Raw genomic sequence first — 17,989 nt, 5'->3', positions numbered from 1 at the left:
GTAATCTTCTTGTACATGGGATCCGAAATAATTTATGCGGAATTATATTAAGTTCTTTTCATAAGTAATTTATGAGGAATTATACTCAGCTCTTTGGCAGCTTGTAATCTTCTTGTACGTGGGGCCCGAAATAATTTATGAGGAATTATATTCGTTTAATTTGTTTGTTAAACGAATAACTCCCCAACTCAGCGTTGTACTTTGTGACAACTAAGCCACATCCAAATCTCAGGCCGCCAATCCACTATGGCAAATGACTTACTAATTTACAAAATATTTAATGTCAATACAATCTTATATTAACCAATAGATAAATTCAATAGAATATAAAATTATGAAAAATTAAGTTATAATTATATTTAAATTAAAAATATTATGTCAATTTCAAAATACTTGATAAATAATTTATAATATCAACACACGAGATGAGATCAAAATTTGTTGAAATGTTCCCAATAATGAGCCAAAACGATTGACTATTCTTTGCAGTAATTTCATAAGCCATTAATATATCGCATTCAGGACAACTGTGTTGAATATGTTCTCAAAACGATTTGACTACTCTTAGCTGTGTTGAATATGTTCTCAAAACGATTCGACTACTCTTAGCTGTGTTGCATATGTTCTCAAAACGATTGACTACTCTTTGTGTGAAAAGCTGCTTTGGGATTCCTTATCCTGATAAAAAAAATTCAAAGAATCGGATCACTCTGAACGTTGAAGTGGTCCGCCCGATTATTCATTAGGAATTATATATAAGTGTTTTTTTTTATTTTTTTACAACGAGAGCAAGAGAGACAGAATAAATCTCAAGTGCTCTTCATTATCTTCTAATTAATTTGTATTTTTTTTTAATTAAGTTTAATGGACCACAATACATTTATATTCGATATTGTGGTGCAAGGAGGAAGAAGAAAGGAGGAAGAAGGAGAGAGGGTATTTTGGTAAGTTGATAGGCTTCTCCCTCTTCATTTTCTCTCTCTTTTTCTATCTTAATGTCGTCGGATAGAAGTTGGCTGTTCGGCCATCGTTTTTGACGAACGAATCACTGAAATGAAACTCTAGATCAGCCTGACAAAGCCCAATCATCATCGATCGTCGATTATCACTTCAATTGCTGAAGAAGTTTTGTGAAATCACGGTCATCATTTTGAAGAGAGCTTGATACGGCCAACGCCGATGACCATCAATACCACCAATGAACTCCTCGGATCAAGATGAATCACTTTGATGTTTTATTACTTTTTTGTACTTTTTTTTTTCCTTTTGAAACTGGATCAACAACTAGTCTAATATCGTATCTGTTATGATATGTTATCTGTTTCAAATCTTCAAATAGATAACATTTTAACAAGACATAAAACATTTTAACAAAACAAGTGATATTTTAACAAGACAAATAACAAGAGAATGGGAGATAGCCTGGTTGGTCAGGTTGTCTGTCCAGAACCTTGAGGTCAAGGGTTCAATTCTCATCAGGGGGTTTGGGATTTGGGTAGTTTTCCATCCGTTGTGGTGGCCTTCATGCCACTCGGGCATGGCTTAGCGTGTATGTGGCCTGTGGGCCTTTCAAAAAATAAAAGACAAATAACAAGATCCGCAAGTCCCAAGGTGGATATGAGTATTAAATTTAAAAAGAAAAAAGCTGGAGACACGGTATTAAATGAAACCCATCTTTAAAAAACCTGATCGTGGTTTGTTCTCCAGTCAACGTTTGCCTCAAATTGTTGATGTACGCAATGTTTCTTTCTTTCTTTCTGAAAAAAATAAAATAAAATAATTCAAATACAAAAATATACGAGTTATTGGTAAATTATTTATAAAATACTTAATAAAATGTAAACCCAAAATTAAAAATGGAAACCTAAATTACAAATTGGATAATGCTTAAGACCCCAAAAAGTGATCCCAAAAGACTCCTATTTAATGTGGAGTGTTGGATGTGAAGTGGACCCTACATGTTTATTTTTAATCAACGACTATTTTAATGCTACATAAATTTAGGGGACTTTTGGGGTTATATTTTGGGAGTCTCTAGCATTGTCCAAAATGACATACAAATTAACTTGAAAAATACAGTGGAATCCACCAGGTGGATTAAAATTTGGAAGATGGAATACAATCCATTCAATGTGTTTTATTGTATCGAGAAGATCGGCAGGGTAATGATAAACATGATAAAAAATGAAAAGAAAAAAACGTTGAAATGAATTTATGCGTGTGAAAAGCTGCTTTTTTTTTTTGAAATACCCAGAGAAATTTACTTCTCATTGGAATCGAACATTGGACACACATATGCTGAGTTTGTAATCGAATCTTGGACACACATATGCCTAACTCAGCTGATTGTTAACAGAACCACCTCTCGTTGGTTGTGAAAAACTGCTTTGGGATTCCTTTATCCTGATAACCAAAAAAAAGAGAATCAGGTATCGGTTATGCATTTTTCCGTTTTCCCAAACATCAATCCTAGCTAGGGATGGGGCAACACTCTATCTGCAATGGAGGACCTAATGTAGGACGAGTTTAGTAGTTTTACAATAATTAGGACGCTTAAGGGGTCTATGCGGCGACTTTATATTATTGCGCATACTTTTCAATGTTTCCTTATTTAATTCGGTTTCCTTTGTTTGCTGTTCTAATAGGTTTAGGGTTTCTTTTCTAGTATTCTAGTAGGTTTAGGGTTTTTTTTTTCTAGTACTCCTTATAGTTGTAATTCGGGAGACACTTGAATTTTATTAGTATCATACTAAACGAGAATTGTTCTCAAGTTCTTTGAGTTTAATCGTTTTCGAAGGTATTAACGACGATCATACCTTTATCAGTTTCCATTCTGCATTAGTTGGTATCGGAGCAAGGCTTTTCCTTGTTCAATGATAGAAAACGTAGGCAGAGACAACAACCCGGTTGACGGAGATCAAGGGTTGGGCCCTGTTGGAGGCATTCGAGGGGTTTCGTGATGAACAACGAACCGAGCGGCGGGAGTTACGTGAACAGCTACAACAAATCAGGACTTTGCTGAACGGATTGAACCTTAACGACAACGGCAGGAGACCTGAAGTAGATAGAGCGCGTGTCGAAGGATTTGCCTAAGGCCAACCTGTTGAGAAAAATTATCGCAGACACCAACAACAACATCCAGTTAGTGATGATGATTCAAAGTTTGATGAAGGTGGGGTATTGTGCAAAGAAAATTCAGACAATTCTCAATTAGTCGAAGGAATTGAAACTAATCAAATCTCACAAGAGCTTAAGAAGCATACATGTTCTAGTGATTTTATAGAGAAAGAGTTGGAAAATTGTTCAAAGAATGTATCGCAAGTTGAGGTTGTGGAGCGTAAAGAAGAATTTACAAGTCAAGTTCTGGTCGAAAAAGAAGTTAGAGAAGAACTAATGCACCATAATGACGAAATTGTTGTGATTGAAAATGCAGATTCAATTGAAGACAATATTGTTCACCAATCTCAAAATTATGTAAATTTGGCAACAAAGTGTGAGATGCAACGTGTTTACTTTATTGGGGTGGAGGATTCTAATTTCATTATTAGTTCCTTAATATTGACAATTATCAAAGAGTTGATGTTAAGAACTAATAATTTGGATTGTCCGAATTTTATGGGATTCGTTGAGTTCATGAGTACGTTGAACAAATTGTCTTATTTGAAATACTTATTTCTTTGGGATGAAAGAGTACAAATTCAATCAATGGACTCGAAGACTTCAAAGGATCGACTCTTGATGACTGTAAAATTACGTTGATTTTATACCTCTCTTTCTTAACTTATTGCTTTGTTTTCAAGTTAAACTTGGGTGTTTTATGTTATTTTTGTTTGCATTTCACTTAGTTGAATCCTGGATGATGAATTATGTCAATGGTAATTTTGACAATGTTATTGGACATGTATATGTGAGTCTTGGTAATTTCAGCAAAATCTGCCACTGTTCAGTCCAGCCCAATTGTGAAGGTCACCATAAATTCTTTGAGAAGATCTGGGTTTTGTGTCATATATCGTTGGAAAGATATGGAAGTCTAGTTTCTGAATAATTTTACAGTTTGTGATTCCAAGTTTTGTGGACAAAGTTATGACAGTTTGAATACGGACTGCGCAGGCCAGAAAATCTGGAATCCGGGCTCATACTTAACAATATTGGTTTGAGACTTCTTGAAAGCCCAAGGACGTTTCCAGCCTTTGAAGGAAACTAATAGGGCATCAATTTATGATTTGAATGAATCTTTGACTATTATGATTCCATATTTCAGCTGGAGGAAATCTTTATGCAAGAGGAAACTAAAGGATTCTAATTCTACTAGGATTATGTTGTTTCCTTTCATACGGATGACTTTGACCTAACCAAGGATGATATAAAAGGGGCTAGCATACACAGCAAGAGACGACAGACCTAAGGGAGAGACTCAAAAATCACATAAGGTCAAGATATTGCAGAGCAACATCACTAGGAGAGAAGAAGGCAACAAGGTTCTTAAAAGGGGAATCCTCTTCACCAAGATTACTTTATAAAGGGTGTTCTTTTTCTTAAGTTTTTGATGTTGTTCTTTCTTGAATTGTTGATGTTTCTATCTATTATGTGTGGCTAAACTCTTTTACTAGGGATTCGATGTAGCTTAGCATGACTATTCTATGTCTTAATTAATTTGTTACCAATTCAAGTTTCTAGTTTTATTCATTGTGCTTCATATATCATGTGTTGATTTAATGACTGATCACCATTAGTTAGATACATGTTTGAGACAAGATTACACCACGATCAATGGGTAAACTTGATATAGCTCTTGTGAATGAATGAGATGTTGTTGAAGCACGATCCATGCGTAGACACTCTTGGTTCTTGATGTTCTTCTTGCACTTAAGGCATTCTTGTTTGTAATCTTGACCACAATCAATGGCTAGATAACAATTTAAGAATAGTTGATCTTGACCACAATCAATGGCGTTTCATATTTTAGATAAAAACGAACCTTAGAAACGAGAATTGAATCTTAACCAAATAAGACATAGAATAGGATTGCTTTGGTGAAATCGAAGTCCTAGTTTGCATTCTCTTGATTTAAAACACCCTGAATCTTTCTAATATTCTTGCACTTTATTGATTTTCAAATCCACACAATCTCTCTTTAATTTTCAGGAATAATTTAGTTTTATTTTTTGGTCATCTCTAGACATTCTAATTGAGTAGAAATTGGAATTACTTGACAAATCTCCGTGGGATCGACCTCGCTATTGCATACCTATGCTATAATTGTATTCGTGCGCTTGATAGTTAAGTAAAATTACAGCAACTCTCTCTGGGTATCATGGTAAAGATAACTCTTTTTAGTCAAATCATAACTCGAGGGCGAGTTAATTTTCAAGTGGAGGAGACTGATGTAGGACGAGTTTAGTAGTTATATAATAATTAGGACGTATAAGGGGTCTATGCGGCAACTTTATATTATTGCGCATACTTTTTAACGTTCCTTATTTAATTCGGTTTCCTTTGTTTGCTTTTCTAATAGGTTTAGGGTTTCTTTTCTAGTATAAATACTCATTTGAGTTGTAATTCGGGAGACACTTGAATTTTATTAGTATCATACTAAACGAGAATTGTTCTCAAGTTCTTTGAGTTAAATTGTTTTCGGAGGTATTGATGACGATCATACCTTTATCAGTTTCCGTTTTACGTTAGGACCGAATTTGTCCTATCCAGATTAAACTAAGTTTGGACATAATTTATATCTCCAAAATCTGAGTCCAAACACAAAAATTTTGTTTGGTTTAAAATCGGTTCCTGGTCCAAACATAGAAATCTTGTATAATTTACTTGTTCGGACCCTAATCTGCATCTAAATACTTTATGTCTATTGTACTCTGGAATATGTATATGTGCAAACTTAACAAATCTCTATATGACTTGAAACAAACCTTTAGACAATGGAATATCAAAAGTAAAAATTTCATACTGAAATTGAAATTTGGCTTCAGGCAGTGAAAATGTGATTACTCTATGTTCATATATAAAAGGAGTTATTCTAAAGTCATTTTCTTGTATATGTAGATGACATGACCATTGGAGGGAATTCTTTAACTCTAATTATTAAAGAAATCAAGAGCTACATATCTTCCTGCTTCAAAGTCAAAGATCTAGGAGATTTAAAATATTTCTTAGGTTTAGAAATCCATAGATCTGATAAAGGAATGAAAATCAGTCAAAAGAAAAACAGACTATTCTTCTTTTTTGTGATTGTCAAACTGCTATACACATTGCCTCAAATCCAATCAACCACAATAGACCTAAACCCATCGAAATCGATTGCCACTTTGTCTGCGAAAAGGTTGAGAAGAAATTAATCGATCTACGACATATATCAACGATAATGCGGCCAACATATATCTTCACAAAACCTCTGAATGTTGGTCAACTTCATGCCTTCATGTCCAAGCTAAACATCACTGAAACCCAATGATCTTCAACTTGGAGGGGGTGTTGTGATTGTCTAAACGGTGTCGTTTTCAGAGAAGCTCATTTGAACGTCGTCGTTTCCTTATTGCCTGACTTTCCCTTTTCATGTCTTCCCTTTACGGCATCGTTTTATCCTGTCTTCCCTTGACGGCGTCATTTTCTCCCGTCTTAGAACGTTACCATTTCTTTTAGAGGTTTTTTTGTATAGGACACTCCTATAACTTTTTAATGGGCATCTAACACCCATATTTAATTTTCTAAAGGTTTAGCACCATCCACTGTTTTGAATAACGCTAATATCTTATTTTTAACGAAGCCCCTGTTTTGAACAACGGGCAATATCTTATTTGTTATTTGTATAGTATATGTGTGTATAAGCTTTCATATATATATATACACACACACATCTCAGGCCCATGTATAAGAAGATTAGAAGTTGTCAAAAAAACGAATATCATTCCTCATAAATTTTTTCAGGCCCCACATACAAGAAGATTACAAGTTGACTACTATATATAGATAACTCATGCCTCCTACCCTCATCAAGCCATTTCAAATTTAGGTCGTTTCGATATGGGTCGTTCTCTTCACCCTGCTTTGTTTTCGTTGTCTTCATTTCAATAAATTCTTTTATACATATATATATATATGTATAATAGTAATAACATATTTATGTTTGTAGAGTCCATGGTAACCGTCATGAAGCTACGAAGCCTACAATATCCTGACTGATTACTTCGTTGTATTGACAGCTGCTTATCCAATATCTCCGTATGAAGTTACTACCTTCACTTCAACAAAACAGACTTCTACCATGGATGATGTTAAGGTGATCTGCTTGAAAGACCCCAACTACAATTTATCCATCAAAGATGGCAGGGCGGTTTTTGCTCGCGCTTCTTCAAATGAATGTCAGGTCTGTATGAATTAATGATCTATTTTCTTGTTTTGGAAATCTAAGCTTAATCAACATGCATTCTGTTCTGATGTCTATGTCAATTTATGAAATTGTTGTTGCAGCACTGGTGCAAGCATGAGGAATATGCCAAGGGAAAGGTGGACAAATATGGCCGCAAAGCATTTGCTCTTGTTAATAATGGTACTGGTCAGGCCCTGAAACATTATGCAGACGGTAAACATGTAAGAAGTCTGCAACAACTTACTTTTTTTTCTTTTTTTTTTTCCTTTGGATCCATATTTCTTTTTTACTCACCAAGCTAGCGCGCTCTATTATGTTATATGGAACTGATCATCTTGTCCTCTAGATATTCTATATAAATATCGATCAAAATTTTCATCATTTGCAGGTGGAGCTGGTGGACTTCGATCCCAGTGATTTGGACGAGTCTCTACTTTGGACGGATGGATCTTCGTGGGGCAAAGGTTATAGTCCTATCTGGATGATTAACAATGTTAATATGAATTTGCAAGCTAAAGATGGGGTTGTCCATAGTGGCTCTACAGTTCAGATAGCGAATTGGAATGGTGGTGGACCTAACCAGCTCTGGAAAATTGTCCCCTATTGTAAGTTTCTTGGAAGACAAGAGTTGTTATGCACACTCAGTAACTCCCCTTAATTTGATTGAGGATATTGCATGCATTCATAGGATTAAAATGCCCTTTTTTGTACAAAATTGCAGGAGGAGGAAGTCGCTATGATGTTGCCAATAGCCATCTATCTACATATATAGATATGTGTGTGTATGTATGTATATTCGGAATAAAACCTTGTTGTGTAACAATATAGCTGTTACAACAGCTGGGATGTGGACTGCACTTATGCTGCCGTATATAATATTATATATATACTTGGAATAATAACTCTTGTTTGCTTATATAATTATCTCGATAATTCTATGACAATTAACTTTGTAGTTGCCTAAATTATTTTTCTGTTGGGCTTTTTTGTGTGTAAAATGCTCGTTGTGTGTGGAGACCCGGCTTAATGACCCAACTCAAATGTGAATATGAAAGTGAATTTTTTGGGAGGCTTACGCATGTGAGGGTCGACTGCTCAGTATATAGTTAGGGTTTAAGAGTGTGGATGTAACTCTAAAGTTGCGTGTTGTACTTTTTTTCTTAATAGTGAAAATCTCTGCAGTTCCGTAGACGTAAACACATTATCGAACCATGCAAATCTTGTGTCTATTAATTTTTGCACTCTTAATTCCGTTGTTATATCAATTCTTTTCATAACATTTTCTTCATGCTTAGCCATTTATTAAGAGTCGTCATTTGGCAAATAATATGCTAGTATGGTCTCCAATAGATCATGGGTTCAAACGGTGGAGACGAGATCATTTCTTGAAATAAAACACATAATTATGAGGTGGGTGGTGGTGGTTCATGGAAGCTTTTGGCACTCTGATATTCTAGATCACCCAATGACTTTTGATAACTTTATGATGGATCTATAGATGAAAAAGATGATTGAGGATTTGGATATGTTTCTTCTAGCTAAGAAGGTTAGTAATGCTTCAATAACAACTAGTTAGTCCTTTCGTCAAACAGTTTATAGACAAACCTTACAACCCATTTATTTTCATTTCTAAAGATGGGAGTCCCTGCAGCTACAACTTCTCTTTCAGTTCCTGACACTTCTACTCGTGTTGCTGCAGCTTCTGATTCTGTTTGTGAATCAACAGCACTCTCAGATAAAGTTGGAGTGGATGGAGTTTGGGAACTAATCTCCTGATTCTCCTCCATGGTAGGCATCATCAAACAATGCATAAAAGTATTTCAAACACTATATAAAACTACTGCCACTGCATGAAAAAATTTCAAGCACTGCATAACACTACTGCAGTACTGGCAGTGCATAAAACACTACATAATAAAACTATTGCCAATGCAACAAAGTATTTCAAACACTGTATAAAACTACTGCCAGTGTTATCCATAAAACACTGCATCAAACTTCTGCCAGAACAACAACAAATTGCTACAGATTACACAAATCAAAGAACTCCAACTATTTTACTTTGGGCACTTCAAATCTCACTCATAACATAATCAATGAAGTGATGAAGTTGAACTGTACTGTAACATAGGCACAAGAGACAACAATCTTTATAGTCAAACACCATGAACCCTCACAAAGAAAACCAAATAAGAAATGATTCCATGAAGGAGTTCGAAAACAATTTCATACATTTCATGTTTATAAAGCAGACTTTCAAAAAAATAATCTAAGTAATCAACCATAAAAGAATCTAGTACTGACTGCCCAAAAGGCCAATACTCAAAACAGGATATAAAATATTGTACATATCCTACGTTTATAAAATATTGATTCAGACTAGATTGCAGAACTTTTGAGTAATGAATCTCTGTATTACAGGTCTAGCCATCAGTTTCTTCATTCGTCAATGTGTCTCTCACGTGAGATGCTTTGTCTACTCTCTTTTTCATGTAGCCAGCTACACATGATTGTGGATTCCTCATTAGAGCTAAAAAGAGAGAACTAATTTTGATTAGTTGAATAAAAAAAACAGAAATACAGTTCTCTGTTGAACGGTCAACAATGACTCTGTTTCTGTCTTTTTCCAGAACATGTTTAATTGAATTCATTAAAAAAACAGAGGTCGCCGACCACTTGTACAGAACTGGACAAAAGGTGGGTGCCATGTTACTTACCAAATCAAAAAACCCAGAAATCAATTAGTCATTAAATCTTGATTTCCTCAATAAACGCTACTTAATTACATAAAAATCAAGCAAAGAAAGAAAGAAGAGAGACCCTTGTGTGAGTCCACCATGTGGAAAAGTTTGAATTTTCCATCTTAACTGTAGACAGCCTAAAATATCTCTACTTGAAGAATTTTATATGTTCCTTTCTGTAACTCCATTATCATCATCGACAACATAAACACAATTCAATTCCAAATTGGATCAGATTTTCCCCTTGGTGATTTAATCTTGATTTCCTCAATAAACTTTACTTAATTACTTGAAAATCAAGGAAAAAAAGGAAAGGAGAATAACAGAGTACTAATTATCATCATTAACAGCATAAACACAATTCAATTCCAAATTTGATTAGATTTTCCATTGAAACAGAGTACTAATCACCCATGTTGTCTCCTCTGCTTTGTAATTTCATTATCAAAAGCAAGTAAGGAAAATGAACAGAATAGACAGCAGAGAATAACATTAAACCCTCATAAGTTCCATGAATTATGAAGAAGCATTGTTTGATCAAAACCCGGATCTCAACATCACATACCCAAATTTGATCTGATCAGGAGCATTGTTTAATCAATATTGAATCTTAAAATTTCCATTTGGGGATTACGTTTTTTTCTTCCTTCCAAAAGCAGGAATCAAAAGAGAAACCCAAAACTCAAATCTTGAAAGAAACAATATCTTCATCTTCTTCATTTAAAGATCCCAATTGATATCTCCAATTCCCAATCTCTGCTGCCGACCCCACCATAGACGTCGGATAAAAATAAACATTTAGTACTTACTAAACATTTATTTATTCCGAATATTCATCTGAGAACAATTGAAGAGCACTAGTCTACTAGACACTAGTTTGCGAAGGAGAAGAAAGAAAATGCCCCTGTGAAGAATCTTTTCCTTCTTAAGTTTTGTTTCCGAGAAATTACGGAGGAAGCAGACATCAATGTTGTCTAATTACCATCCAAAAGTGGTGTTCTCAATCTGGGAAAGCATTAACAGAACTCACTTTCTCTGTATGGAAGAACTTTAGCGAAGATGCCCAACAGATGTTTGGTTCCCTACTTTATTTTTTTAAGTATTATTTATTTCAAAAGTTTCTAATTATTAATTAATTAATTGGGAAAACGTGTTTAGGTGTAGGTGTTGGGATTACTAATATATGTGTATATGTACTCAATCTTACAGAATTCTGATAACAGTTTTTTTTTTTGGTTAGCAGGTTTTATCATTTCTCGAATCTTTATAAGCAACAATTAACTGTATCGTTTCAATGTTTGTACAGAAACCTTCTCTAGCTTCTGGGACTTCTCTCTAATGACAAAACTCCGATGAGGTACGTATTTCTTCCATTACTTTGAAGTGATTCAAAGACTGAGTTTCTTGCAGGTTCTGACAATGAACTCATTGTTGCATTGTGAGTTCATGATATGATGCAATCTCTCTAATAAAATTCGGCATGAAAGTTGTATTAGTCTTCTAATCTCGTAGATATATCGGGTTTGCATGACTTTGTTCTTCTTAGGCTGTCTACTTTAATGGTACCTAGGCTAAAGAAAAAGACATTTGTCATGTGAGAAGGTGTGTCTTTACTTATAATTGGACCTACCCAAGTGATGTGGGACAACATGTACTAAGACCAATGATCACATCTTTGTGCCTTGAATTTTTCTCTGAAGAGTTACCTATGATCGATGTTATTGATTCATACTTCTGCTACAATGTGCATGTATCTTATACTGGTTTCATTAAGAGTCTTGCTTGGATTGATATTTTAGAGAGTTAAATGATGAGGATTAAAGAGACCGGGAGAAGTAACTTCACTACATTTGGAGGAAATGTGGGAGAACTAAAATGAAAACACGGCAATTCACTGAACTTTATAATTTTATTAAATAAAAATGGGCACATAAATAATTTAATTGCCTCCTGAATCTATGATTGGTCTTTTAAGATTCACACTCTAATCTCTATGTCTGTCTCTCTGTTAAGAGTGGAACATAATGCTTCGGTATATTCTCATGTTTTGCATCTTAGAATGTTCTGTCATTCAATCGATAATGCCTTTCTCGGATCAAAAGTCTGGTTTTGGCTTCCAGTTTTTTAGGGGTATTTATGAAATAAAATATGAAGATGGAAAATAAGACATCATAAAGTAATCCTTGGTGCTATGTATGTGTAAAATCTGTCAGTACATCTTCTTCAGACTTGTAAGTTATCATGCTGTAATACATTTCACATCACAACTTCTCTCAATTTCTTCAAATGATGACAGTAAATATTATAACTAGCATCAGTGAATGTTAAAACTCCTCATTTCTTAGTCAATTATTATAACTAACATCATTGAATGTTAAAACTCTTTCTTTCTTGGTCAATTATTACAACTAACATCAATGAATGTCAAAACTTCTTCTATCGTAGTCAATTATTATCAGGATTTCATGCGTTGTCACGGAAGATGATGTAGAAATTCCTGGATGAATTATCACATCCACTTGTAAATTTTTCTTATCTAGCGTGATTTATGGATATAGAATATCAAGTGGCTTGCTTTAGGGGGCAAAACATTTTCTCCACGGATTGGACCTACCAGCTATGCAGAAAGTCATTCCATCCCCAAGACTTTTGTATGAACAGGTCTTGTCCTAGTTTGAAGAACAATATATGATTTCACAAAAACAACAATATGGCTTATCCACGAACAATAAGATCTGGTTCGCTTATTTTTCATTGTGGGTCTCAAATATCAATCCTAGGAATCCGAACGTTGAATGATCAGTGGTTGAATAAAAAAAAATAAAAATAAGTGCAACGTCTATTCCTTAGGGAAAATTTTGGGTTTATGGATATCAGTAAGGAATTGACTTTCTAGTTTCTACCAAGTGAAGAGGAATGTTATGTAAAAGCGAATAGCTACTACTCCTAGGCTACATTCCGGATCCCATATAAGATAGTATAATTTTGTTGATATATAAGTTAATCATATTATTTTAAAGTGAGGGATACGGGTGAGGTTTTTTTTGTCATTTACATGTTACTTCTTATTCTAAACGTTTTGTATAACATAAACACGAATTGGAAATGTTTTTTTTTATTTTATATGGCCTACAACAAATTAAATATTGAATAGAATAATTATTATAATATGATATATTTAAGTTTAGGAAAATATTAATGTCAATTTATGTATTCTTTTAATATGGTAAGATTTTATGTGTTATAATAGTTCTAAAATGAATTGAGTTTAAATCAATTAAAGATGTGTAAAACCCCAAATTTTCAATAGGGGTATAATTGAACTCAAATGAGATTCTTGAGGGTAAAAGAAGAAATGGAAGAAAGTATGGGGTAAAAATCAGAATTCCTAAAAAAAATAAAAAAACTTAAATTAGTTTACGATATATATGTATCCTTCCTTCACAAAACTCGCACTCTCTAAAAAAAAGAAAGAAAGAAAAACCCTATCGGGTATTATACCCCTACGAGGCTATTTAGTTCAACCTCTATTTTTTGTTCTTCCCTTTCAAGTGAATTCACAGAAGGCGGTCAACTTTTCGAGGCATGAGCGGTTTCCCTACGGATACAGTTGTGGTTTATGGGTAGTGTAGGGTTAATATTATAAAGACTTCTACTTTGTTTAAATTTAAAGACTTATTAATTATGTCTTAATGGATTTTTAAATACATTTAATTCATTTTGAGATTGTTTTAAATGATTTTTGGAGGATTTTGCATAGACAGTTTATGTTTTGGGCAATTTGGTAATCCCGCATACCCTCCTCTGGGACGGGTCATTACAAGATGATTGTTAAATTGAATATTTAAATGATTAAGAATTGGTTTAGAGTATTTGATGCGAGTTGATATTCTTAGGCAAATTGTAAATCTGTAGAAAGTGAATTTTTATTGTAAATATAGAGAATTTGTTAAGAATAGTTGATGCAGATGGTCTAATACCACCTATAGCATTTCATTAGATTAAAATTTATCTTAAACTCACATTTCAAAAACAAAAGTGAAAATTGACCTTAAAATGTGAAATTTGGACTATCACTTTCGAAACTGATAGTAGTATTCTAAAAAAGTCTGGTGTTGACTTCCAGTTTTTTAGAGGCATTTATTAAATAAAAATGAAGATGGAGAATAAGAAATCACAAAGTAATCCTTGGTGCTTTGTATGTGTAAAATCGGTCAACATTTTTGGGGAATAAGTATCCCCTAATCTTTGGAAATGGCGTCCTTAATGGGCAAAATTAATTTTTTTTGCTATTATGCATAGCGTTTCTAACAAGTCATTGACGCCGAGTGAAGAAGATGCATCCAAGCAAGTATCCAGCTAATTAATGACGTGAATGATAGGTTTTAGTTGACCCCAAGTCAAGAAGATGCATCCAAGCTAGTTGCCAGTTCTGACTGAAGATGATGTAGAAATTCATGGATGAATGATCACATCCATTTGTAATTTTTTTCCAAATGGATTAAAGAGGCCGGGAGAAGTAACTTCACTACATTTGGAGGAAATGTGAGAGAACTAAAATGAAAACACGGCAATTCACTGAACTTTATAATTTTATTAAATAAAAATGGGCACATAAATAATTTAATTGCCTCTTGAATCTATGATTGGTCTTTCAAGATTCACACTCTAATCTCTATGTCTGTCTCTCTCTTAAGAGTGGAACATAATGCTTCGGTATATTCTCATGTTTTGCATCTTAGAATGTTCTGTAATTCAATCAATAATGTCTTTCTCGAATCAAAAGTCTGGTTTTGGCTTCCAGTTTTTCAGGGGTATTTATGAAATAAAATATGAAGATGGAAAATAAGACATCATGAAGTAATCCTTGGTGCTATGTATGTGTAAAATCTGTTAATACATCTTCTTCAGACATATAAGTTATCATGCTGTAATACATTTCACATCACAACTTCTCTCAATTTCTCAATTGGTAACAGTAAATATTATAACTAGCATCAGTGAATGTTTAAACTTCTCATTTTTTAGTCAATTATTATAAGTATAAATAACATCATTGAATGTAAAAACTTCTTCTATCATAGTCAATTATTATCAGGATTTCATGTGTTATCACGGAAGATGATGTAGAAATTCCTGGATGAATTATCACATCCACTTGTAAATTTTTCTTATCTAGCGTGATTTATGGATATAGAATCTTAAGTGGCGTGTTTTAGGGGGCAAAACATTTTCTCCACGGATTGGACCTACCAGCTATGCAGAAAGTCATTCCATCCCCAAGACTTTTGTATGAACAGGTCTCTGTCCTATTTTGAAGAACAATATATGATTTCACAAAAATAACAATATGGCTTATTCACAAACAATAAGATCTGGTTCGTTTATTTTTCGTTGTGGGTCTCAAATATCAATCCTAGGAATCCGAACATTGAATGGTCAGTGGTTAAATACAAAAAAAAAAATTAAGTGCAACGTCTATTCCTTAGGGGAAATTTTGGGTTTATGGATATCAATAAGGAATTGGCATTCTAGTTTCTACCAAGTGAAAAGAGGCATGTTATGTAAAAGCCAATAGCCACTACTCCTAGGCTACATTCCTGACCCCATATAAGATAGTATAATTTTGCTATTCAATATCATAATTTTGTTGATATATAAGTTAATCATATTATTTTAAAGTGAGGGGTATGGGTGAGGTTTTTTTTTTTGTTATTTATATGTTACTTCTTATTCTAAATGTTCTGTATAAAATAAAAAATAGTTGGAAGTGAGGGGCATGATTCATTTTCATATTGTCTATGCCCTTCTTTGCCTTGTTTCGAGTTGGTTGTAGTATCTGTAGTCTACTTCTACTATTTTTCACATCATATTGCTCTCTCTCTCTCGATATCCGTCTCATGAATATTCGGGTCTTTATCGGGTAATATACCCCTACTGGGCTATTTAGCTCAACCTCTATTTTTTGTTCTTCCCTTTCAGGTGAATTCACATATGGCGGCCAGCTTTCCGAGGCGTGAGCGGTTTCCCCGTGGATACAGTTGTGGTTTATGGGTAGTGTAGGGTTGATATTATGAAGACTTCCATTTTGTTTAAATTTTAAAGATTATTAATTATGTCTTAATGGATTTTTAAATACATTTAATTCATTTTGGGATTGTATTAAATGATTTTTGGAGGATTTTGCATAGACCGTTTATGTTTTGGGCAATTTGGTAATTCCGCATACCCTCCTCCGGGACGGATCGTTACAAGATGATCACTGTCTGAAATTTATCTCTTACCAGTTACCCATTTGATTGTACAGGGTATTTGATCACTATCTAGGATTTATCCCCTCATATACTACCCATTTGATAGTATGGGGTCGTTACAAGATTATTGTTAAATTGAATATTTAAATGATTAAGAATTGGTTTAGAGTATTTGATGCGAGTTGATACTATTAGGCAAACTGTAAATCTGTAGAAAGTGAATTTTTATTGTAAATATAGAGAATTTGTTAAGAATAGTTGATGCAGATGGTCTAATACCACTTGTAGCATTTCATTAGATTAAAAGGAATTAATCTTAAACTCACATTTCAAAAACAAAAGTGAAAATTGACCTTAAAATGTGAAATTTGGACTATTACTTTCGAAACTGATAGTAATATTCCAAAAAAAGTCTGGTTTTGACTTCCAATTTTTTAGAAGCATTTATAAAATAAAAATGAAGATGGAGAATAAGAAATCACAAAGTAATCTTTGGTGCTATGTATGTGTAAAATAGGTCAACATTTTTGGGGAATAAGTATCCAGCTAATTAATGACGTGAATGATAAGTTTTAGTTGACCCCAAGTCAAGAAGATGCATCCAAGCTAGTTGCCAGCTACGTACATGTGATATCAGGACCACAGTTCTAACTGAAGAAGATGTAGAAATTCATGGATGAATGATCACATCCATTTCTAAATTTTTCCTGGCTAGCGTGATTTATGGATACAACATCTAAAGTGGCGTACTTTAGGGGGCAAGACATTTTCTACATGGATTAGACATTTTAGCTACTTATGCAGAAAGTCTTCTCATCCCCATAACTAATGACATAAACAGGTGTTGTCCTATTTTGATGGACATAGGCCATGAAAGGAAATTTGAAGCAAATTAGAATTCAGAAAAAAAAAAAAAAAAAAAAAAACCCCTTCGATTCTTTTTACAGGCTGGCATCAAAGTGATGTGACATTGTGGACAATGACATAAATTGTTGGTTTTAGGTTGACCTCAAGTCAAGAAGATGCAACCAAGAAAGTTGCTAGCTAATGACATAAATTGTTTGTTTTAGCTGGACCCAAGTCAAGAAGATGCATCCAAGCAAGTAGCTATCTTTGTAGGAAAACCATGTGACTGGATGGCTTGTTAAGAAGACACTAGTGCCTCTCCAACATCTATAAAAAGTCCTGGAGGAGCATGCATAAATTTCATTAGTTCTTTATGCAAATAGAGATGAGAAATCTAAAGTTGATACTAGTGGCTGTAATAACGTTGGTGTTGTTAGATGGGTCTTGGAGTCATGGGTGTTGGGACCTAGAGAGGGCTTCACTCTTACAACTCAAACCTTTTTTCACTCGCCTTAACTGGCCAATGAAGGGTGAGGAGAGTTCAGACTGTTGTCATTGGGACATGGTCGAGTGCAATACTTCTACAGGGCGAGTAATCCAACTATCCCTTTATAAGTTGGTAGGCTTCTCCCTCCTCATTTTCTCTCTTTTTTTCTTCCTTGACATCATCGGACGGAAGTTGGCTATTCGGTCATCATTTTTGATGAACGAACAACTGAAATGAAACTCTAGATCAGCCTGACAAAGCCCAATAATCATCGACCGTCGAT

The 17,989-nt window shown here is 34.1% G+C and overlaps 1 protein-coding gene across 1 annotated transcript; it reads left to right on the top strand.

Moving 5' to 3' along the window:
• The first annotated feature begins 7,258 nt into the window (after positions 1 to 7,258).
• On the top strand, positions 7,259 to 8,294 carry LOC119997907 (ricin B-like lectin EULS3). Its single transcript, XM_038845138.1, has 4 exons — positions 7,259 to 7,375; positions 7,480 to 7,599; positions 7,767 to 7,983; positions 8,100 to 8,294. Coding segments are annotated over exons 1-4 (441 nt in total). The 5' UTR covers positions 7,259 to 7,273; the 3' UTR covers positions 8,102 to 8,294.
• Positions 8,295 to 17,989: the final 9,695 nt, after the last annotated feature.

This window comes from Tripterygium wilfordii, chromosome 4 (assembly GCF_013401445.1).
Source record: "Tripterygium wilfordii isolate XIE 37 chromosome 4, ASM1340144v1, whole genome shotgun sequence".
NCBI classification, from domain to species: Eukaryota; Viridiplantae; Streptophyta; class Magnoliopsida; order Celastrales; family Celastraceae; genus Tripterygium; species Tripterygium wilfordii.
Note: the sequence above shows the minus strand (reverse complement) of the source record. Positions and strands in the feature narration are given on the sequence as shown.

Bases quoted from the DNA above. Each gene is read 5' to 3' on its own strand.
- LOC119997907 (XM_038845138.1), top strand. From the start codon at position 7,274: ATGGATGATGTTAAGGTGATCTGCTTGAAAGACCCCAACTACAATTTA. The intron at 7,376-7,479 runs GTCTGTATGAAT...TTGTTGTTGCAG, and splicing joins CTTCTTCAAATGAATGTCAG to CACTGGTGCAAGCATGAGGA. The intron at 7,600-7,766 runs GTAAGAAGTCTG...CATCATTTGCAG, and splicing joins ATTATGCAGACGGTAAACAT to GTGGAGCTGGTGGACTTCGA.